At 37.3% G+C, this 25,285-nt stretch overlaps 1 protein-coding gene and 2 non-coding genes across 3 annotated transcripts; 2 read left to right on the top strand and 1 right to left on the bottom strand.

Moving 5' to 3' along the window:
- Window positions 1-1,392: 1,392 nt before the first annotated feature.
- LOC120517096 (synapse-associated protein 1-like) lies at window positions 1,393-16,493 on the bottom strand. The gene is made up of 7 exons (XM_039739194.1): window positions 16,280-16,493; window positions 12,546-12,664; window positions 10,238-10,310; window positions 9,123-9,190; window positions 7,154-7,293; window positions 6,907-7,073; window positions 1,393-2,581 (listed from the first exon to the last, which is right to left on the bottom strand). The coding sequence occupies exons 1-7, from the start codon at window positions 16,407-16,409 to the stop codon at window positions 2,448-2,450; spliced, it is 831 nt and encodes a 276-aa protein (XP_039595128.1). The 5' UTR covers window positions 16,410-16,493; the 3' UTR covers window positions 1,393-2,447.
- Window positions 16,494-19,734: 3,241 nt separating this feature from the next.
- Window positions 19,735-19,869, top strand: LOC120518242. The gene has a single exon (XR_005631209.1). It is a non-coding gene; the product is annotated as a small nucleolar RNA SNORA16B/SNORA16A family (small nucleolar RNA).
- Window positions 19,870-21,743: 1,874 nt separating this feature from the next.
- On the top strand, window positions 21,744-21,820 carry LOC120518239. The gene has a single exon (XR_005631206.1). It is a non-coding gene; the product is annotated as a small nucleolar RNA SNORD103/SNORD85 (small nucleolar RNA).
- The last annotated feature ends 3,465 nt before the right edge of the window (window positions 21,821-25,285 follow it).

The raw sequence follows: 25,285 nt of genomic DNA on the forward strand, positions 1-25,285 counted from the left end.
GAAAATAAAGAAAGTTGATGGTCTCAGTAATGTTGATCTGTTCAAGTCCACAAAACATTTTGGTGATGTTCTTAGAAAAAAGAAAATTAAAATGACATTTTTGGAAATGTCTGCAGTGGCAGAATGAAAGCACCAAAAAGCAATGGATTTACATAAAGGGTTTAATTAACAATGAGAACTACCTTCTAATTAAGGAACTGGTTGGAGTGAAATTGCTTGGAGTTTTAGGCCATAACTTAAGTGCTCATCTGTTGGCTCACTTCATGTCTCATTTCTTTTTAAGGAAAAAAATGAAGCAATTCAAAGGACTGAACCCTGAAAAACAAGTCGATTAAAATGAAAGGAAAAGAAGTCCATTAGCAGCAAAAGCTGGTCACTAATTAAGAAAAAGGGTTAGAATGAAAACCTTAAGCTACAGTAGTGATCAGTGACCAGAGCTGGAGACCCCTGGACTAAGTTGCGTTCAAAGAAATTTGTGTTGCAGGGTCTTTTAAGCAGGAACCTTATTTTGTGTCTCAACTAGATGTGGGGCCACCAAAGTAGCTGCCTAGCCTAGAACTTATGTCAGGAAATGGCCCCACTGACAAGTCGTGTGGTTTTTCAAGGAACTCAAAAATGTATATACAGCTATAAAGGGAAGTCTATATAAGTGGAGATAAGTTCAGTACAGAAAAGCAAAGTACCATCTACACAGTTCAAGATGGCAACTACAGATATGATGGCAAGATAGAATCTTTCTTTTTACCAATGATTGCCCTTCTATCCGGAAAGGTCTACAAATGAAGAGACTATAAATACAAATCCCCCCATTACTACATCCAGCCTCACACCACCCTGCAAACAACTGGCCACAAAGAGGGTGGTGGTGTTGCCGGACAGCAGCAGAAACTTGTGCTTGAATCATTGAGTGTGTGTAATCTGTGCGTTTCTGTCCATGATATTAAGAGAGAGAGAGGGGTTGGCACTGATACAGTGTGCTGCCGCATCCACCACACGACAAACCACCACTGGATCCAAGTGATGAAGGACCCGAGTGCAGCCATGCAACGGGTGACACCTCAGCACCACACTAGTTTAAATGGAGTGGAACAGTTTGAGGTGTTTTTATGTGGCTGGAGTGCCAATCCTGCCACCAACCCCCAAGTTTCCCTGGCAAGCTGGAGGACCTGCTTGCAGGACATGTTATTAGGGCTTATCCTTTTTTCAACTCAATTCTAAACTTGAGAAGTTCCTGTGTTGATTTAGGTAGTTCATAGCCAATACATTTACCTGGGCAGTGGGTGGTTGTGAGGCTTTTATTTTACGTGACATTTAAATCTCTATTGCCATATTTGTTTTGATGATGGCATCAACAATGATGTGATGCTAATCGAGACAGACCAGGAACCAGCCTTCTATTATTTGATTTATTTTTTGTGATGCTAACAGTGCATTAAACAGCACATCTTACTAGTCACTAGGAAAAAGGTGACATATTACTAGTACTATTTATGAAGGTGGCAAACAAAAAAGTAATATCCAGTATGGTCTCAACACATTTTTCATGCCAAAAATGCCACTGGAATAAATGTGTAATTTACAATAATGATAAAACATTCATAAAGAATACTGTATTTGTTCCAGTGTGGTGCAGTGGTTAGGGCAATCAACATTAAGCTACAACACTGCAGATCTTGTCCTCACCCCCAACTCCTTGAGTCACTTAGTGTGCCTGTACTCCAATTGTGAAGTTTTTTGCCCTTGCAAACAGTTTTTGGTGTGGAATAACTCATTAGTAGGGGAAAATAGTGATTTAACAATAAAGCTGTGAGATAAAGTACTACCTTCAGAAATGTCAAATTTGTTAATTACAAGCCACTGGAGTTTTGCTATGACTGTGATCATTTTAGGGGTAGTGGTGCACACCAAAGAGATGCACACAGGTGTAGCTCCCATCGTAAGCCAGGCTGATGCCAACTAACTAGTACTGTATACGATTCACTGCTGAATCCAAATGTTTAGTACAAGAACCTCTCTATTGTTTTTCTTAACTCAACTGTACTTTCAAGGTGCGGATAAAGTGAACATAGCATATGAAAAGAATAATATATTTGGTCAATAGAGCTATAGGCAAATGTAAAAAAAAAAACATTCATTTTCAAATTCTTGAACAAAAAAAAACCAATGCTAAAGTGCACACAGGAAATACTTGCACTGCAGGATGTAACTTTGTGGAAAGTATTGTCAGCTACCACATATTTGAAAGGCACAATCCATTTTAAGATTAAACATTCAAGAAAAAAAATGTCCCAGGAAACTCTAATATAACACTGAATTAGGACACACCTAATCATTGAGGCAGATCAGGCAACGTAGTCGAAGCGTGGAGGTCAATATACTCAGCTTCTCCTACAGCACTGCTGCAGTAAAAACTGTGAATATGCTGGGTTTGTGTGTCCCTTTAGCATTCATACTTTTAAGAGTTCTTCAATCTCCTGCTCCCAGCTGTCACTGCCCAGTTTTTCGCCATCGTCTTCATTGCCCACAACCTCAAACTCCTCCAGCTCTCTTTGCAGCTCCCTCTCCCATTCAGGAATATTATCTGTGGATATAAACACAACAGTCATATAACTGATTCACCCTGTCTCTGCTACCCTAGTAGCAACCTGCCTGCATTTGAAGACAAGACTCAAATCCTAGCCAAGAAGGTCCGAGCATATACTGGTCTCTCCAACTACATCCAGAGATTAATAGTGAAGAGAAACAGGCTGAGAATGTGTTTGTATGTTGAGCAAAAAAGTGTTGAAGATCATTATGAAGTTTTATCTGTCTGAGGGAAACAATATATTGATACACTAAAAACAACATAAATGAGTCAACTATATGTGACAAGACTCTTTAGACTGGTGTCATTTTACACATTGTTCATGCAAAGTGATGGTGCTGCAGAAGAATAGACTAGAAGAAAAAATGAAGACGACGAAGATTGAAGTAGTGGCATGTAGCATTTTATGACCTAGCCTCAACGATTCAATGCATCATCCAGCAACACAGGCCTCTGCGGTGTTCTGGTTAATCACTGATCAATCACTGACATTGGCCCTTACAGCCATACTTTGTAAAATATCCACCCAGGTATTGGACATACAACCAGCCTACACATCAATGTCTCCCTTTTTGCCTAATGACCACTTGTTCAAGAGTTTTACCTTCAGTGAGACCCAATGCACCCTGTAATTGTGTTTTTCCTCTCTTTGCCGAACCAGATGGTCTTGGCTTAATTTAGCTATATATAATTATATTCTTAATATCTGTCTATTATAAAAAAAAAAATCCTGTGGAATGAATGACTAGGAGACGATACATGATCTTCACGTTAAAATCACGAAAGACAAACAAAAGAACCGCAAGATGAAAGAGAATGTCTCAGTGCATATAAAGCGTATAAAAGACAATACGTTATAAAGGAAATGTCAACGAATAAAAGATCGCATTTGTGCAAAAAAAAAAAAAGGAAATGAATCATCAGGACCAGGTGTAATTGAAAAAATAGCAGGACAAAGCGGGGTCAGAAATAAAAGGAAAAGAGCAGAAAACAAAGTCTTCTCGCATTCGCATCATTCAATGTACAAAGCATTGATTTACACACTAATGGAACATATGCTATGACAATCTGTGGACCCGCAACAGTTAAAGCAACGACAAGTTTAATTTCAAAGAAAACACAATTCGGTCAGGTGTATATTTATGATCACAGAGAAGCGATCACAACGCAAGCAGCAGAGACACGAATTGGCAAAAAGAACAGCGGCTGGACAGGCTTTAAAAAGATCAAAGGGCAGCACGACAGCAGCCCCCCCAAATGATGACAACGTGCGCAGCGTTATATGCCCTGCAAGAAAGAATTTAACCACGCCCAGGGTCGGAAATAAAGGAGCAGTATTGCTTTTACAACGTCACGCGAGACCAGGCAGTGAGCCATCATTTAAAACAAGTCCACAGACATCTAACCTAGCAGTTGTTGGATTGCTTTTGGCAGACACGCATCATGTGCTCCCAGCTCTTAAAACAACGACATGCAATAAGCAGAACAGGCAGCTCGCCAGCAGCAGAAAGACAGCAAATGATGCAAAGGCATATCCTTAGCGTGCGTTCAAGCCCCCTCCCCTTCACAACACGAGCAGCATCATACCTCTGGCAAGAAAGAGATGTACCCACACACAGGGCCAGAAATAAAGGACAAGTATTCTTTTTACAAAAGTTTTTAAAGTAAAAGTGAAAATAATGCATATGTAACAATTCCCAAGAAAATAACAATCTCTTTAAATTGTATATTGCCTGCCTAAGGTAAAGTCATCCCTGATGGAGGATCACAGAAATCGTGGCAAAGAGGGGTCCTTTCATCGGGTTAGTGCTATTTCAGATGTGGAATGGCAAAATAGGGGAGGCAGCTTGATGAATGAGGTCTCCAGGACTTAAAAAAAATCCAAATTATATTATGTGATATCATCTCATGTGAAATTTTTATTTTTATACTGTATTGAGGATTTATTCTGTTCTATGTATTGTACTGCATTGACCCCCTTCTTTTTGACACACACTGCATGCCCAATCTACCTGGAAAGTTGTCTCTCTTTGAACTGCCTTTCCCAAGGTTTCTTTGATTTTTCCCTACAAGGGTTTTTTTTTGGGGAGTTTTTTCTGGTCTTCTTAAGAGGGTCAAGGCTGGGGGGCTGTCAGGAGGCAGGGCCCGTTTTGAACTACTATTGTATTGTATATCCGGTAATCCAAACATGGGGGGTGGGCGAGTGAAGCAAGCAGTGGGCAGAGCCGCCTAGTTTATAAGATTTAAAAGATTAATTTTCAAAAAGACTAAACTTTTCAGCATGATTTTTTGGAGGTTTAGTGTATGTTCTTTGGAATTATATTTTGCTTATGTTCTATATAAAAATAATTTATGCTATATAAAAGTTAACTAAACAGACTTAAAGATCACATAAATTGAAGTCAGAAAATGTAGGGGCAAACTCAGCAAACCCAGATAGCCAATACTGAATGGGTCACCTTAAGAAAAACTCATGAATGTTTGAGCACTGCGGCCATGCTGGTCCAGGAAACTGGGTTCAAATTCCTGTCCATTTACTGTCTTTGTGGAGATGTTCATTAATCATAACAAAATATTCTCAGCTCTGCTTCATTCAATTGAGGGTCACAAAGAAGATGGGCCTGTCCTGTAAGTCAGGAACCAACCTTGGAGAGGATAACAGTGCATGGCAGGGCCGTATTACATTTTAGATAGCACAAACTTATACACAACAGCGTTTTCAAGGTTTTTCGAGTTATAAGATTTTTCCTCTAAAGCCATTTCATTGAAGAATGTAAAGAGCTGAGCAAATAAAAAAACACTAGCTTATCAAACAGCTATTTGTTCTGTATCCATTGAACCTGTACATTATGATTAAAAAGATGTCTGCTTTTAAATGCACACATGATGTTTTGATAAATGTAAAATCTTAAGGAGAAAGGTCAGAAGAAGCAATCTGCTGTACATAAAACACATTCTACTAAAACACAACTCAGAATATCTGCTATCAGTTAGACAGAAATCAATTTCTTAATGAAATGAATTGAAAACCAGAAGCTAGTCAGGTCTGAGAATCCTGCAATTGGCATTCTTGATTGTTAACATTTTGAAACAGATACAAAAGAGAGAGACACTGAAAATATTCTAATATGATACAAAAAACTGGATATTGACTTCAGCTTGTCCTACTGAGGGTACAGAATTTAATTTGGTGACTGCTGAGCTGTCCTAATAGTTTTCACAAGATTATGTGAAAATCAGAATCTTCACATAGTGCAAATTATCTCAGCAGTGAGAAGGTTTTCATCTTAGTGTTATCAGAATGAAAGAAGAATAAAATAAAAATAGCATCTATTGAAGAATTTTAAAATGTGTCACAGGACAACAATGTCCTTAATGTAAAAAGAGAGTGCCTCCAATGTATCTATCTCTCTGACCTGGAATAACAAAAATAATAATATTTATAAATTCAAAGCTTACCTTACATGCAGTCTAGCAGACTTCCTCCTAGGCACACCAAGACCTTTCTCTATTTAAAAAGCTTCTATAAAAAGCCAAATTTCCCCCTGAGGACAAATCAAGTTCTATCTATTTGTCTTCTCACTTTCAATTTCTCTAAAGAATTTTATTCTTGGGCACCCTGTAAACTAACTTACTGAACAAATGTGAATCTCATTTAGTGTTTGATCGGTGCTAAACTTTTCACTTTGGCATTGATACCAGCTTTAGGACCTTAGTACCAGTAACAAAATGGCTGCAAAGAAAATAATGGAAAATTTCCCTCGTCTCACAGCTACCTGATTCTCTAAGCCTGCAAACACATGCACCTCCCTCCACTGCCACACAATTGTGTGCCTCCCTGCTAAGTTGCACTTCATCTATCATTAACAGGAGGAATTTGCCACTTGGTGTCTGTTACCTTTATAAAAAATATATGCTTGAAGACAGGGCTGGAGGACTCATTGCTGATTCAAGATGATAATAATACAAATAATAAATATTAATAATGTGAACAATAAAACTGGGCATCTCTGTTGGAGATCTGATTGCTCTAATAAAACAACTGAGCAGGAGGTGCCTGAAAACTAGCATTTAATTCTAGTACGAAAATTTAAATTTTAAAAATTGGACTTTTCAGTACATTTTCAGGACTGGTATACCATGCAGCTCTACTCCCATCTGTCTACATTGGCACGTAAAGATACTCTATAATTGTCACTATGGGTTTATTTCACTATTCTTTCAGGGCCCTTGGCCAATCCCATACCACGTTTACCCACAGCAATATCCCAGATTTGTAAATTACCAAGAAGTTCAAAATATTGTAAGCATTAGTTAGTTACCTGTGTTGGAAGGCAATGCTGCAGGAGGTACTTTTTCTCCTATGCTCTGTTGACTGTCTCTAATCTTCGCTCCTTTCTGGTCATTAACCAGTGAAGAAAGTTCTGCGGCTTGCTTGATTAGAGACACCCTGTAGAAATAGTTTCTCCAGAACACCTCCTCCTTTACCCTTTAAAACAGAAAAAAACTAGAAATGTGCCATTCATCAGTTAAATGTATTAAAATCCTTGCTTGAAATGGGATACTCACAGGCTGGGCACTAATCTAAAACGCATTTGGTTTAGTAGCGTATCTTCTTGCAACATTAACATGGCCACTGGAGCGAACTGCTTGAAGTCAAACTCAAATTGATCTCCTGCAGGAGGGTTGCAGAGAAAATTTCTGCGATCCTTGGAAAGAGAGCAGTCAGTGATTAGATTTGAATTTAAACTCAAGGTATACTCTGATCACTCGGACTGGAAATTGATATGCCGAACAGCATATGCAATATAAGGACATAGAATACTACGCTTAAATATGTTAATTTACAAGTGCTACTTGTAGCTTTTATTATTTGCTGCAATTATGGTGACTTAAGGCTGTAAAAGCTGAAGTAGAAGATTGTCAGCGTTTATCGTAATAAACATTTAGTCTATTACAGAGTTGCGGAGTCAAAGCCTATATCAAGAATCACATGTCATGCAGGGACCAAGTCTAGGCTGGACAGCAGTCTGCTGAAAAGCAAACTGACTAATACAGGTCCATTTATATCAATCTGACACAAACATATTTGGATATACCCATAATAAAAAAAGAACACAGTAAAAGAATATCTTAAATTCACAAAAGCAGTGACTAAGCCTTGATGGGAACTCAAATCCTTTGTGCTTTAAAGCAGCAACACTAACCACTATATTACCATGAATCCATGATTGGCATTATAAGACAATGAATTTTATAATATTTGGTAGAACAAAAATCAAAAATATACCCCAGATTTGAAACTGCAAAATTAAGTAAGCGAGTAGCTTAGAATTCTTGCAGGACATGTGCTTCATCTGGCTGTAGTGTGTCCAGACCTGCTACACACACCAGTCTGATTGATTAAGCCCTCAGAGGTAATCCTTACCCTGAAGTTTCACCTCTGAACTGCTGCCTTCTCTCACCTACATTATTCTAGCATCCACAAGGTTAATCGCTTTGAAAATCTGATGCTGCATCACAACAAGCAACACCAAGTCTTCAAAGGTCCATGCAATTCTTTTTATATCTTTTAATTGTTGACTGTTAGTATAGTACGACTGAAATACTAACTGTACTAGCAGCTAAGAACATTCTGACTGCTTTGTTAATTTTTTGCTTCTAACATAAACATGTTCAAGCAGCTTAGTGAAAGTGTTGAGCAAGTGAGAGACAGAAAGTGAAAAGACAGAGCTGACTAAACATCTCCCCAGAATATCTCCACTTGCGTTCCACTGATACAATTACTTCCATTCATTGGTTTCCGTTTCATTTCCTTCTATAACTCAGCTGGTCAAATGTGTTTCAAAGACATAACATATCTCCTGAGCAATCCAACGTCTCTCCACAGTTATTTAACTATCATCCCATGAGACGTGCTTCACCTCTACTACCTTATACTGAAAATCTTTAAGGTGACACTATAATGTTACCAACACAGTTAATTTTTTATATTAATATTTAAAGACCTAAATATAGGTGTTACCTTTGATGTGTGTTTGACCTTTAGTACACACATATCTACACTTCACAAAATTTTTTATCTCCAGCTTAGAAACACCACAAAATTAGGATATTTTCCTAATGTGAAGGATTCTAGATAGGCTAATCGAATCATTTTAATGATGGTTAACTGATTATTGTATTGATGTACTGTACTGTAGATCATTCTAGTGCAATTTAAATCATTCACTTACTGCACTACAGATAATTCAAAATGGGTCAGCAAGGGTCAAGAATTGTATTTACACCTGGGACTGGATTACTCCACTTCTTTATACAATGCAAATTAAAAGTCTAAACACTCTTGTTGAAATTTTAGATTTTACTTGTGTAAATGCTAAAATATGACAGATCAAGAAGTTAATATAGCATGTGATCAACAATTTTAAGAGAAAAAACAAATGTTCTGAATTCTGGGTGGGGAGAGAAGGCAGAAGGATTCTCCCCTTTCACAATATATGTATCTATAAATAAAAATAAGCAGGAAATAATTTACCAGTGAAAGGGCCAGAATTTCTTGTTTGATGGATTCATCTTCATTCAAACCAATCCAAGGTGGAACAACTACATGTAAAAAATAGATGTGTTTGTTATTTCTTCAACTTCTGTAAAGAGATAAATTTACTTATTGGGACAAATAAAGTGCTATCTAAATATCTATCTATTCCAAAATGTTTTGCAGTGAAACAAAATATTTTGCTCTTCTCAGTCACGGAATCAGGCATCCCTCCTCAAACTAACACTCAGCTCAGCTTAGACTAATAGCTTGCATGAAATCGGAAACATGTAACTGACAGACAGATGTTGCTTTCTTGGACATACGTTAAGTTCTGCAAGATAGGGTATTCACTATCATCATAAACACATTATTTTTCTTGCCTGACTGGGAGGAGACAACAGTTTAAATAGATCCAAATATGATATGTTTTTTACATGTTGCTTACACCATGCAGTTTGTAAGTGATGGCCAAGAAAAAATATTTAATCTCATGTATTCAGTGAGAATGGACATAAACTTTCTTGAGGAATGGACATATATGAAAACCAATGCTGGACCACAGCAAACAATATACAAATATCCATAAAAAAAATCTCAGGTTGCTTGTGTCACATAATCCACATTTCAAGCCATCCAGATGTGAGCTCACAATGGACAAAAGGCGACATGTTTTTTGTCAAAATATTGTTAAATAAATACTTCCAAAAAAATCAGAGTTGTGCACACTGAGGAAACATACAGTATTTATATGGGATCAAGCTTTTGAATTGAAGACAGGGGAAGAGATAGTTTTTTTTTTTTTTTTTAAATAAAATGGCCTGTTATCAACCAAACCTGCTTATAAAATCTATTTAATTTAATTGTGGACTAAATGATAAGAATAAATATGCATGGTTCATTATTATGCAATATTTGACAATCCTATGCAATTGGGCAATCGCATATTTTTTCTTAATGCAAGTACACGTGCCTGTGCTACCATTGCCTGCTACAAAAGCAATGCCGTGGCAGACTGTACTGGGGAAGCTGTTGCCAATGAATAGATAAGTAATGTTTCATACTACAAAGGCAATGGCCATAATGCTCAGCATTTACTTAATTTGCCTGCTTACCATCTGTTGTCTGCTTCTGGTGCTTCTCTTTTACAAACTTGTCCTGCTCTTTCTTAAAATCACCTAGTATGGTCTGACAAAACAGAAAAACAGAATGATTAGTTTTGTTTATAGCGTATACAATCTGAATCCAGTGTAAACAGCAAGTAGGCCCAGTATGTAAACAGGACATTACAGCATAATCTGGGCATGGAAAACTGCAACTGTTTGTGAACCAAGCCCAAAATACCCAAAATCATTAGCTGAAAATAGACTATCACATCATATCGAGGAGGTCTGAAGCATTTTGGTCTTAATCCATTTGTCCAATAAAAGTTTATTTATGTCATATTGTCATTTAAAAGGTTTTCCTCATATTCAGAGCAAAATGTATTTCTGTGGTCTCTTAGATATAGGATTAATTTCAACAGTATAAATAAGTGAGCCCAGGCATATGTACTGATAGTGAAGGTGTACTTTGATATGAAAAGCACTCTTCATATAAAAGGCTAATGGGAACAAAACCAAATTTTCATTTGAGATCCAATTTCAAGACCTGGATAATGTTACAAATATTCTAAAGTTACACTTCTAACTGCCACTGTTTTTCTTTTCTGTTGCTATTGATTTTTGCTGTCACATGTAAGCAAACAAAAATATTCAAATATATTCAAACTTAGGTTAAAGATTCTAAGTCTTACTTGTTTTTGTGCGCTTTTTTTAATATTATTATGATAATGACAACTTTGCTCGGAGTAAAAGTGCAGACAGGATTAGAAACGAGTACAGTATATTAGAGGGACTACACAGGTACAACAGTTTGGTGACCAAGTGAGAGAGGCTAGACTGAGATGATTTGGACATGTGCAGAGGAGAGATGAGGGGTACGTCGGGAAAAGAATGTTGCAGAAGGAAACTCTGGGCAACAGGAAAAGAGGAAGGCTAACGAGGAAGTTTATGAATGTGATGAGGGAGGACATGAAGGCAGTTGATGTGGCAGAAAATCAAGTAAAAGACAGGGATAGATGGAGATGGATGATCCACTGTGCTGATCCTTAAATAGAAGCAGGAGAAAGAAGAAGATGATGATTATGGTAATGGCAACAACTTCAGAAACAAAAGCCAGCAGGATAAAAAATAATAGCGATACTTGGGCAACTACATTTAAGTATAACAGCCATCAAAATGCACTCTATGAAAGACAAGCATCTGCACAGCCGTCTTGTCTTCAGACTAAAACTGATGGCTGGGTGAGAAAGAACTTGCTTGTACAGTGCGGCATAAATTCAGCAATGAAATGGGGCTAGAATTTTGACAAGCCACACATGCTGGCACTGCACTTCACTACATTATTAATATTTTTGCTTTTTTTATTTTTCACGTGATAAATCTCCAAAGCATGACAATGTTACATGGATACTGCAAATGGAAGGGGTACATTAAAAAAATGTTACTCTGTGTGCATTAAGTAATGTGCTCAAAAAAAAATATGTGCGTATGCACATTACTGAATAAAATGCACATATAAAGCCTAGATGAAATTGATCATAATTGCTTAAACAAGCTAAATTCAGTCATTACTTTATTTTTTCACAGCTAAGTGGCATCTTGCTTTTTAAAGGCCAGGAGATGATTTCTTTCATATAAATTCAGGCACAGTGACTAAACTGAATAAGTTGATGCCTATGTTTGTGTTTCACAAATGAAGCAACCGAATATACTAGATGTTGCATTAAACTTTACTCAATACTAAGCCTGCAGATGCACAGTTTATTCAATCTGGCTTCTATTTTGATTTTTTGATCTTTTGGTTGTTGGGTTAGATTGAACAAAACTGTAAACTGGTTTGTTTACACCACATATGGAGAATGGACTAATATTAACTGACCATTTGTTGAGAAAAACTGGATGACCAACTATCACCTTCTTCTCTCGTTCAAGCTTTTCTTGCCTGTTTATGTTTTCTGGAACACTGAATTTGGCATAAACATTTCAATTTATGAAAATGAAAGTGAACCGAATGTTGGCTAGTACGTGTGTGGACTACTGCTCTACGATTCCAGCTCATGAGGACTGAGCTGACCATTATCGTTAAAAGAGAGGGTGGGGTATACTATTTAGAGACTGCATGGATTTCTACTATTTGGCAAAAACCATTAGTTGCCAAATTGTAAATAATTTATTCTTTTAATTGTAATTTCAAAAGCTGGGAAACTATAATTATGCTGCAATATTTTTAAAGGCCCCTATCAGTTGAGGCCCTTGGAAACATCCTGACTTCAAACAACTAGCTGAAAAGATAGTTAGTCATACTACTCATAACGCTTACCTTATCTAAGATGCCATCGATGGCAAGTCTGTCCACTGATACACGGAGGGATTCTGCCTTCTCCAGCACAGATGCAGATAACTTCTTGGATGCCTGTGTAGCAGCACTGAGCAAGTAATCTGCAGAGAGTATGGCACGTAGCTTAGGAAACGAACAACTACAGTTACCAAAATCACATTATTAAAATAAAATTACCTGGATTAATTTTTAATTAGATAACAGTTTAAGAAATACACTGCTTCTTGTTATTTCTGTAATTAATAGGCAGATAAAGTGAAACCCACACTTTAATAATGTATGCAGGTCATACTCCAAACTGCACTTTGGTAAATGAAACAGGGTGGCAAGACAGTACATTGGTGGGTGGTATCGCTTCATGGATCCACCATCTGAGCTTTGAATCCCATGCCTGGGGCTGGGTGGTCTCGTGACTTTGGATCCCCAGCAGATTTTGTTTTTTTCTCCAGCCCTCTGGAGTTTTTTTTTTTGTTTTTTCTGTGCTTCCTGGCCATCGGACCTTACTTTATTCTTTGTTGCTTAGTATTTCCTAATTTTATTTTTCTTTATTCTTATTTCTTTCTTCATCTTGTAAAGCACTTTGAGCTACATCATTTGCATGAAAACGTGCTATATAAATAAATGTTGTTGTTGTCACTGTTGGTGTTGGGTGGGCACCTCTCATCATGTCTGTGTGGATCTTCCTCCACTTTTCCAATCATCTATATACATAAAATGCTATGGTCTATTTGTCCTACGATTTACTTGTGAACTACTACAGCTAGAACCTTAACCCTCGGTCTGAATCAAAAGCACAGGATCCGATATTTTCTGGGAATTCAAAAAATGTTAGCTAGCAGCAACCTGGTGGACATAACCTGAGTTTGTGCATTTACAGCATAGCGATACACACCATTATGGCAGAATGAAAAAGAAGATCAGTGACATCTGCTCAGTGTCAATCACATCACAAATGACTATTAAGTGACAAGGAAGCTTAATTGTCAACCTGGAGGCCACTTTAGTGTTGGCCAGAAAATTTAATTGTAATAAAAGCATGGTTCCCTGAAAAGCATATCCATTGATTATCCCTAAAGACAAAGTACATACATGCTCAGAATTCAAAATCAAGTGTAAGTATTGTGTTTATTTATCATCATCCATTATCCAACACGTTATATCCTAACTACAGGGTCACGGGGTATTTATCATTAGACTTTATTAAATGTACATAAAGAATGGTAAAGTGACGTGTGTGTGTGTGTGTGTGCATATTTATGGCAAAGTAATCACAAACCCAAGTGATTTCCACCTTAATAGTTGAATGAAAAACAAGAGCAGCAACATCAGCTGAACGCCAAGCAAATCACAGAAAGTGATCATATGAGAAAGAAAAATAAAAGGACAAGACACTGAACCACACGGACAAGCAAGAAGTAATCATGACTACAGGACAACTGAGCAGCAGACAGACAGGCATGCCAGACAGAGTCCAGGATAAGGATACAGAAATCAAGAATGCACCAGAGGCCGAAATGCATGATGGCAATCAACAAGATTGTCATATAGTTAAAACTTCCAGCCACATAAAAGCATTGTTTTTACATCCTTACATCAATGTTTATTTGAAGACCACTACTTAGCAAAGTTACATCAGTGATGTGATCAATGTCATGCTGCAATTATTTCATGTTGAAACCAAAAGAATGTGTTGCCAAAACTGAAACGTTCTTCTTTCTCTAGATGAGCCACAAGCAGAAATAAAATACATTATGACTTCTGAATGAACTGAAACAAGTGACCATTTAGAAAACCTCAGGTGTATCAACAGCTCCATATCCTTAACTTGTTTTTTTTATTGTGTTCATAAGAATTACTTATAAATGCTTTAAAATCACTTTACTTTTTTTTTTTTTCTGTGCCTTTTAACTCGCCATCATGAGAAAAAACCCTACATAATACTCCATTTGACATGTCTTGATGCGTAGTTATGGAGTTCACCCTATTATTGGTGCTATGGACACAAAACATCCCTAATTTTTAGATCATATTTTGTACAAACAAAAACATCTTTATGATAAAAAATAAAACTCTAGGCATCTTTAGTAAAAATGATTAGAAGGACTTGAAGCTGTCCATGTTTCATCATCTGAATGGGATACAAGAGCTGACAATTACTCCTTTTCAGAAAACTTTGAAAGAATGGGCATCAGTAATATCGGCACGTGGAGTGTTGTCTAACGCTATTTCAAGGATACCGATCACGAAAATGATCATATTTTTGAAATTTGATTGTTTACTAGTGATCCTAGTCATTTAAGAACCACTTCCAGATGGTTAAAAATGACAAATTTCAGAAATAAACGCGGTGTACTGTTTTACACCAGGAGTCTTTAGCTGAGATCCTAATGCTCTACTGTGGCTGCAGGTTTTCAATCTCACTGTTTTCTTAATTAGTGACAACTAACATGCTATTAAAGAGTCAGACCCCTTTATTATTTTTTTCCCTTGATTTGAAACCAAACAATAATGAGATACAGAACGAGCCAACACACAACCAACAACCTGTGCCCATCAAATAATATCTGAAAATAAAGAAAGATGAAGGTCTCAATAATGTTGATCTGTTCAGGTTCACAAAACATCATGATGGTGTTCTTAGAAAAAAGAAAATCAAGAGTTTTTGTAATGTCTACTGCGGTGGAAAACCAACAAGCCATGGAATTAAATAACAGGTTTAAGTAACAACAAGAATTAGCTTGTTGGAGTTTGCAACCCAACATAATTGCTTATTTCTTGGCTCAATTCACATCTCATTTCTGTTTAAATGACAATTAAGAAAAAAAAATGAAGCAATTCAGATGAAAGAATCTTAAAAAAAACAAGTCAATTAAAATGAAGGGAAAAGAACTTAATTAATTGCTGCTAATTATGAAAATGGTTAGAATGAAAACCTGCAGCAACAGTACCACTCCAGGATCGGATTTGGAGACCCTTGTTTTAGACCACCTCAAGGTCAGTGATTACAAAAATTATTTTTGATTCTTTACTAGGGGTCTAGATCTTTATGGACCTCTAACAGAGGGTGAAAAATGACACATTTTAATTGCAATCGAGATAATGTACACTTAAATTGGAGCACATATTTTAACATTTCAAATATATGACTATTGTTTATTTTGTACTTCTATCTCATGAAGTACATTACATTTCTAATGAACACCCCGGGTTACAGTCACGCTGTATGGTGTTACCCTCTCCTAGCTGGTATAGAGAGCTTCATAAATCAGTGGCTGTGCGGGTGAAGCCCTGTGATGGACATGATAAGTGAAATGTCAGATGTTTACTAGAAGTACAGCGAAACAAATACCCACTGATAAGAAACACTTGTGTAAACTTTTTTTTACAGAATTTTACGTTTCGTGAAGGATCTGCATCTTAAACACTTACTGTTAGTATTGTACGAGTAAAACATACACGCGTTAAATAAAGGTACGCCAAATACGTTGAACTAGATGAAGGATCCGCTTGTAGGATTCAAAAATTAGTTTTATAACAAATTGAGTCTGCATGAATAGCGGGTGTAAAAGGCAAACACGGCAAGTGTGGCTCAAGCAGCAAACCACTTGACACCCTTTTTCATTAAAGAATAACAAATTTATCCAAAAAATGTCAAAAGTCTGCACCCCCCCAGCGACGCTTTCTGCAGATTTACTTCAGCCGACTACTGAACTCACTTCCAAACCCCGACGCCTGCTCTGCCAGCCTCTCCTCGCTTGGATCAATAATTTTCTCTGTGTCCGATTCCCTTTCTTCCTTTTCATGGGAGGCAGTGAACCACCTACCCGGGGACAACGATTTAAACATTAGAGCTAGTAGCCGAGCTTACAGGAAAACTTAAAGCCGAGCCTTAAAGTGATACAGTGCAGAGCAGAAGTTAAGTTTTTCCGCACACACCGCGGTGTCCGCTGGGAAATGTAGTCTGCGAGCTACCAATTACGTCTATATATGCTAAGAGCCCCAGTTTACGAAATACACATGAAATTGCAGTTTCGTGTTATTCAGGCACCTGGATATTTTCTTATAGTGTCTTTGGTTGCGTTTTATTGAAGAGTATTACAGAAATGTATAGTTTTCACAATATGGATATTCTCAGAATACAGAATTTTTATTTAATTGGGTTGCGCAGAAACCTCAGGTTGAACTATAATTCCCAGAAGTCGTTGTTCTTCTGAAATCGAGGCTAGTAGTGTGTAATAAAAAGCCACCCGGGGCAAACGTGTTTGTCATATGTTGTCTTTCAAGAGAGTGGATTTATGTAGGTTTGTAGTATGTGTTTATTTATTTACTTATTTATTTACTAAAAAAAAAGATATTGTTCACCGGATAATGAAGTTATAGATTTGCGCGCCTTAGAATATAATTTTAATAACAGCTTAGGGTGTACGTTGCAGAAAAACTTGTTGGCCTAGTCGCTTGTCTTTTATATTTTGCTGCAACGTGGCGCATCATTTTTCCGCCTTGGGATATCGTAATTCGGTGTTTCGCTCAGTCTTGGTGGTCGATTTGTCATGTATTGACTGTCACGTGGAGTAAACGAGCTTACCTTTATAACAAGTAGCAGTAATGTGAATGGTGCGGGTGGGAACGTGAAACCTCGATAATAAGTGAGGGAAGGGTTCTTATAAGAATCTATCGAATCTGATTATTTATATGGTTAAATCTTTGTGCTTTATGAATTTTTTAAATAACGTTTGTAGCCAACAACCCGAAAATGTTTTATCGTGTTTCTCCAAAAAGTAAATAACTCCCACTTGGGCTTGTACTTTAAGATCCCATACGAACGTGACTGACTTTTTAATGGAGTACCACATCAGGGCCGATTTAGCAGTGCATTATTGTGAGTGAACATGTTGTCAAGCACACCATCTGTAGCTTTTAAAACGTTTTCTCGGATTTAGGAGTTCATGATTTAAAAGTTCCAAAAACCGCTAGGACGTATTTGCAAAATGTTGGTGGGTATACGCATTTGGGCATGATATACCGAAATGCCTGAGCCACATTTTCAGTGGAATTGCACTTGGAAAATCTGCCCAGTGATGGACTGTCGCCCTTTGCAGGTGTTGTTCCTGCTTTTTCACCCATGACTGCTGGAATAGGCTCCAGTGACTCTGCCCTGGATAAGATGGTTAGGAAAAAGGATTGATGGAATTTATGTTTATTTCACGTGCTGTGGCAACTTTTTTTTATAAGTAAGGATTTGTGATATCTCACTAACATTTTATTTTTCATGAAAATATAATAGGAATATGGGTGTAGTGGTTAAGATGTTAAACCTTAAGTGCTGGGGTTGTCTGTTCAAATATTGCAATTGACAGACACGATGTGACCTCAAACAAGTTGCTTGACCTGCTTGTGCTCCTATTTGGAAAAATAAATGTAATCAATTGTATGTCAAATGCTGTATGTTGTTGTGGATAAGGGTGTCTGACAAATGAGTAAAGTAAAGCAGATGTCGTATCACGCAAATTCTAGTCATGGGGTATGTCAGGCATTTTGTGAGTTTTCCAGCAATTTTTCAGTTGTAGCCTTTGTTAATGTCATCATAGTGAGCCAGGTAGTTGGTGGTGTGCTCCAGTGAAACCAGTCACCTAGTATAACATACCCCGAGATTCACTCCAACTAATCGGCCAATTGCTTTGATAAAATCAAACCAGTTTGATTTTGTCATCAGTCATAAGAGTGAGCTCTGTGTGCATGACAGCTGACAATCATTGAATGTTATTCCAGGAGCACAATGCACAGACAAGGAATGAGGAGGGCAAGTTTTGTTTTGAATCTCGCAAAGAGGATAAAAGCTTGTCTGATGTATCATGTTTTATGTACCATACAGAAAGGAAAAAAACAAAAAAGGGCAGAGGTTGCAGCCGAGGTCATCATAGATGTTAACCCTTCATGCAGTACTTGCTCTGTCAGGCAACACACTATTGGCCGTCAGAGAAACGGGCGAGCACAACTGTGATGAAAGGTTGGCACTCAGTTGGTAAATGTGATCGGCCATTTAAATTGACATGGCCTGGCCACAAGATCAGCGACTATGGTCAGCAAATCACAGCCCAAGACTAGAAGTCTCGCAGCTTGACATTGGCATTAATCAATTTGTTTGAATTTTGTTGGAGTGAGTTGCTAGGTATGTTTTATTAAGCACACTCTCTAAGATCACGGAACTGAAAATAACTGGAAAAGTTGCTTAATATGACACCACCTTAAATGTAATTGGTTAGTTGGTATTATTGCTTTCTGCTTAGACTGTGATGGTGCAATTTAAACCAACTGATTTAAAATTAATTGCAAAGTAAGCAACAAAGAAAGGTGTTTTGAAGTCCGATGATGAGCTTTAAACATTGTTTTAACAATAAAGGACACTAACTCATGGACTTTACCACAAGATGAAATAAGACCATCTGTCTGCTTCAGAAGATTTACACATCCTTTAGACTGAACCAGGATAAGAGATTCTTAGTATAGACACTTTTAGAATTTATAAGGGTAATGTTTACATTTGGTTTTAACTACACACTTTGGTAAACCTGGAGGAGAAATTTACCCTCACGTAGTACCTCACAAATGAAGCAGGCAAGTACACTGGATTGGAAGGGTGTATGTTTCTTGATCAAAAAGGCTTGAATTTTTTTGCTCTGATTCTTTCTCTGACAATAACACTGTTTAGAATATCCTAGTGTGAAAAAAGTCTACGCTTGAGCGTCTGATCACTGTTCTTAGAAATATGATTTAAAGGTCTTAAGTGTATGTTTTCTCTGAGAAAGACATGAAAGGAAGAAGTCCATTTTGATATGCACCATTTGAGAAATATTTAAAGTTAGACTTCTTTAGCATTTATGCCCATAAATCAACTCCATGAGAAGTCTATAGTCCCTTATCACTTACAGTTTCTCAGAATGCTGTGCTGGCTGTGGACAGTCTTAAGTACTATTTAGGTCCAAGTATGTGTAGATGTTCAAGACTTCAATTTTTGGTGTTGTGTTTTTGCTATTAATGATTCTGGCTGCTGGCACATTACAATAAATTCAGTGCGTTACATATATTTGAGTAATTTGACTCAATGGTTTGGTTTTGGTCATAGTGGGAGTTGACATTACACAGCTTTTTATTTATGCCAGCTACAGTAAGTCTTGGCCCTTATCAAAGCCATCTTGCTCTCCTTTGGTTGCATATGTGGTCAAAAAGGAGCCAATATTGACCCTTCTGACGGTCGCTAATCCGTTTGGTATGTAGCGGAACAGCAACATTACAGGGAATGACAGTCTTGAATCTGTGCTGAAGAGCCAGGTGTGTAACTTCAGCAGTGTAATGATTGTAGCTTAAACACAGTTCCAAGTTCATATAAATGGTATTTATTTAATAACAGCACCTCAAGTTCAGTCCAGCATAGTATAATTAATCCTATAAGCACTCTGTCTCGTTCCATTCTTCCTATTGTGTTGTCCTGTCTCTGATTTAACTGTATGAGGTAGAGACGCACTTTTATGTGGGACCTGGGAGTACTTCCGGCACTGTGGTATTCCACGACAAAAGCATTTCTGGGCCACATGGAAGCTGCACAAAGGTTCTCTTCTCACAGCGTGCCCTGGTAGCACCCAAAGACCTAGAATGGGTTGCCCTTGCATGCTACAGTTCCCAGGAAACCTTGTCAGTTCTCAAGTAGGGAGCAAGCCAGAGGAATACTGCCACCTCTCATGCTGGGGGGGTGGATAGTTCACAATATTGAACCTTCTCCAGTTCTTGTTATTTGTTTATCTTGACTGGGATAGAAATACAGTCTGGGTTGCACCTTTATTTACTGTGTTCTTCCCATTATGGCCTCCTGGCTAGGTAGAACTTCATCCACCTCCCCATTTGTGATGTCTGTCCACCCTTTGCAACGCTTTAAATATATATATAAAATATATGCAGGAAGCCTGTGTTGCATTTTTGTTTATATGTTTATATTTTTTCTTCTTTACAGTTACAATGAAACACCAGCACTTTTATAGTTCTGCCATAGCAGGTTCAGGTAAGTATTTCATGCCCAAGATGTCTTTTTACTGAATTACACAGTTGTAACTCTGTTTTGTGATCTTGTGGAATTGAATAAGGGAAAAATTGCTGTACTGTGTGTAGCTTTATAATTTGAGGTACTATGTTTGCATGTGTATTTGTATGATAAACATTGCCTTACAATTATGTACTACAAAAAGGACAACATGTTTGGCTTACTGCTATGTAGAGAGTGCCCCCCTAAGACTACCCCCTTGTTTTTAGATGGACTGTTCTAGTTGTGGTGTTAGCAAAAGTAAAATCTGATTGCTAAGCTCTAAAGTGTTAATATGATAAAACAAGTTTCAGCCTCTGTTTGTTGCTTCATTGTACGCAATATTTAATTGCACTTGAAGTGAATGGATTGGAAAAGCTTGCAAATAGTGTGTAACCCATGTTGTTTCTACATGAACAAGTGCTTGGCCATTGTTCCATTTATGGGGATGTGTGTGTGGGTTTTTTTTTTTCTTCCCTCCTATTAATCATTAATGAGAGTTGATTTGCTTTTTATATTGGGGAAATTAATCATCATTGCTTTGCAGAGTTGGATTCTTGCCATAGGATGGATTAAAACCCTGATCCCATGATGCTCCACTGACCAGACTGTGCAATATACATGCTTTTTACACAGCCGCTATTATATATTTATTTTTTCTTCCAAGTTCAGTTCCATCTTTTTGGAAAATTTTAAGCAGGAGCTGATGCATCACTTGATACTTTTGACCTTGGTCATAGACCCATCAAACCAAGAATGGTGTAATAGTGCCTGCTGTTTGTAGCTCTTAGTGGAGATGTCTCATTTCAGGCTGTCTCTGATAATTCCAAATAGGAGCCAATATGTACAGTGTGGTGTTTTGCAGCCTTATTGGGAGGAGCAAATCTTTCTCATTAAGTTTGCCTACTTTGAAAGAAATCTAGGGAAAATCTCTGATTTACAATGCAGTGGTGTATACCCTCTGATCATCTAATGTGTCCTTTTTTTTTCCTTTAGGGCTGGTATGTAGCCGAACTGGATACAACTGAGGAAGATGAATGCCAAATTTGTGTAGTTTTATTAAGTAAGAACTTAACACTTTCACTGAGTACTGAGATCCTTGTTAACCTTCTGGCTGTGATGATTCACTTGCCCTCACTGCAAATGTATTTCAGTGATGATACTGAATATGTCTTGCTGAGTCAGGTTTTGCGTAATTATTGTGGCATATGCTAGTACTGTATTTGGTAGTGCCTTTACTTCTGCAACTATTTTAATACTCTCATATCTGTCAGTATATAAAGTAAGTTGTTTGTTTTTTAATTTCAGATGGCATTTTGCCGTGGACAAAGTTGTTATTCAAGCTGAACATTCCAAGGTAAGGATATTTATGCAACAAGAATTCATTGATATGCATTTTTATGTAAAATTCAAGGGCAGTGGTTTAACCTTCGATAGTTGCACAGTTTTTAATGGCAAGCATGGTTGTCCGGTATACCCTTCAACTCATCACAAGAATAGGGAAAGCTTTTGCAGATACCTTTAGCTGTCACAGTCCCTGACATGAGAATGTAATGAAGAAGCTACTACTTGACCAGATTGGTGGCCAAAGATTAACTGTAAATTGATTGGCCTGCATCTAGTCTAATAGACATTCTAATCTGCTTTACATATACAAACCTTGGTGTACTATCCAGACTAAGTGCTTGCTGATCGAAAAACAGAAACATGCAGAAAATACTGCAATGCTATTTTAAGGACTCTTGTTTTAGAATATAGTAGCTGTATCGCATATTTGGAGCACGCTGAAATTCTTACTTGGCTTTCTGAGAAATATACAAAACATTGTCACTGTAGATATTGCTTAATATATTTTGGTATTAATGGTACCAAACGTGGTACAGTTGACACGTTGATATCTGTATCGGGTCCTAATACAGGTTTTCCCCAAGTCCTTAAATGCATTGAAAAAGTAGATCCAGCAAAATTATTTCAGTTTAACAGTGACCTGTGTACTCAAGGTCACCAATGTATAATAAGGGGAAGTGCATTTAGAATTGAAACCAGAAAGCATTCTTTGCATATGGGAATCTGGAAAAGGCTACTTATTTAGGCATGGACTTTTTAGGTGAGACACTGGGACATATTAGCTATTCGCTAAACAAACATGCTTGAGAGTCTAGTTTATCAGATTTGTTGTGTTCTTGTATATGTTCTGCCTCACTACATTTTGCATTGACCAAAAAAAAAATGCAGTTGTTCAGGTGGATCGAAATTAGAATAAGATTCTGTGATTTTCAGTATGCATGTAGTATTTTTGTTGACTTGGTTCAAAGGCTTAAATTATAAGAATACTAGCAAAATACCCGCGCTTCGCAGCGGAGAAGTAGTGTGTTAAAGAAGCAATGAAAAAGAAAAGGAAACATTTTGAAAAAAACATAACATGATTGTCAATGTTATTGTTTTGTCACTGTTGCACTGTTGTGAGTGATGAGTGTTGTTGTCATATATATATATATATATATATATAATATACACACACACACACACACACAGCTATTTCGTATCAGTGCAATACGCTGTTTGTTAAAACGGATCACACCCGCTCTTACGTGCAAGTCTGCGTGGATATTATGAACTATCGTATTTGTTCAAGTTCTATTTAAATTTTAAATAGAAGGAATTTTTATTTAGTCGACAGAAATATCTTTGGTAGGAATGGTAAAACAGACAGGAATATTATTCCTGAATAAATCAACTCAAACCTTAAACAACTTATAATATTTTGCTCTCCATAAAAATATATCCTGTCTAAATTATACAAGTTAGAAATAAAGTAAACATTAAAAGAACAAACATTCAAATTTCTTTACTCTTATGTAATTTTATATTTTATAAAAATAAACTTAGATTTTAAATATCCCAAAAGATTTTGCTCTCCATAAAAATATATCCTGTCAAAATTATACAAATTCAAATATGAACATGCTGCATAACAAAACCTAGAAATATAAATAAAATGTGTTCCTTTCAGCAATAACAAATCAAATCATTCAGTTGTCTTTGCTCATATGTCATTTTAGAGCTGGACGCCTGGCATCTTTTTTGGCCACAGGTTCGTTTCTGTTTGGTGTGAGGTTCTGTGTTGTGGAGATTCTCAGGATGGATTGCAGGTGCTCATCAGTGAGGCGACTCCTGTGTGCTGTTTTGTTAGTCTTTATCACTGAGAAGAGCTTCTCACACAGATATGTGCTACCAAACATGCACAAGGTTCGAGCCGCATGTAGACGGACTTTTTTTGTTCTTCAAAGTCACCAAAGCCGTGCAAACTCAGTGCGCCAGTTTATCAGCAAAGTGCGATTTGGGAACACCGAGTGACGACTTGGTTTAACATTACTTGGTAATAGGGAAAGTGGGGCAAATTGCACTGGTGCATTTGTGTCTCCCATAAAAGCAGCCTCAATTGAAATCACTTTGTGATTGTGCACGGGTAAAAACGTCCGCTGAAGTGTCAGATTCTTATTTAATTCTTCTGCTTTCTGTATCTTCTGCATTGCATTCAGGTCTTTCAGGTTACCCTGATGTTTTGTTTTATAGTGCCGCCTTAGATTAAATTCTGTAATTACAGCCACATTAGCTCCACAAATGAGACACACGGGTTCAGTAAACATATACTCAGCCTCCCATCGGTTTTAAAGGCTCTATTTTCAGAATCAACTTTTCTCTTCAGCATCGTGTGAGCTAGCTTCGCAGTAACTTGCAGCATCATAAGGTAGACTTGATTAACGCGGTAACTGTTTGGCAAGACAGCTGAAGTGCTGCATTATGGGATCTGTAGTTTATTGTGTTACCAGCGCTTCATATACCCGGGCTTTAATAACAATAATACAGTATATAAAATGATCTCACGGGCCGGATATAATTACACGCCGGGCCGGATGTGGCCCGCGCCCTTGAGTTTGACACATATGGACTAAATAGAACTTGAAAAGATATATTTTTTCAAATGTGATCGCGCAATTCAGATAGAGTTGACGCACTACAGCCTGCATGTCTCAATAAGTCATCCTCCCCTTGCCCTTACTTTTTTACCGTTCATCTAATGAATACACCGAGTATGGCTTTACCAAAACAAAGTATCCATTATTTGAGTATGTAGATCGTATCGTATCGTACGCGTATCGCAGCGGAGAAGTAGTGTGTTAAAAAAGCTAGAAAAAGAAAAGGGAACATTTTAAAAATAACGTAACATGACTGTCAATATACAGTATTTGTTTTGTGAGTGTTACTGAGTGTTGCTGTCATCAAGGATTTGATTATCATTATTTCTTTCAATCAGGTTCGTATTTGTAGGATGTGTTGTGTTCAAGTTACATTCCGTGTTTGTCAATCGTTGTAAAGATGACAGGTTTCATTCATCGATTCGTTTCTTACTGCATCAATAAACAGCTCGCCTTCTTCTTTATCTGAGACCTGACACACTGCATGCACGGGTTTTTTTACACTGTCTTCCTTTAGCGGGACATTGACTTTTTCCAACGTGTGCTTTGTTTCCGCAGTAGTTGGATTTATGAATATGCTTGTATGTATGAGACGCTTCATATTTTTGCTGCCTTTTCAATTGTGTAATTCGGTTTTGTTCAGCTCTTTGGAACTGTTGCCTTTTATCTGT

The sequence above is a fragment of the Polypterus senegalus genome, chromosome 17 (genome assembly GCF_016835505.1).
Source record: "Polypterus senegalus isolate Bchr_013 chromosome 17, ASM1683550v1, whole genome shotgun sequence".
NCBI lineage: Eukaryota > Metazoa > Chordata > Cladistia > Polypteriformes > Polypteridae > Polypterus > Polypterus senegalus.

Bases quoted from the DNA above. Each gene is read 5' to 3' on its own strand.
- LOC120517096 (XM_039739194.1), bottom strand. From the start codon at position 16,409: ATGTTTAAATCGTTGTCCCCGGGTAGGTGGTTCACTGCCTCCCATGAA. The intron at 9,191-10,237 runs GTAAGCAGGCAA...TTTTACATGTAG, and splicing joins CCAGAAGCAGACAACAGATG to TTGTTCCACCTTGGATTGGT. The intron at 7,294-9,122 runs GTAAATTATTTC...TCTCTTTCCAAG, and splicing joins AAATTCTGGCCCTTTCACTG to GATCGCAGAAATTTTCTCTG.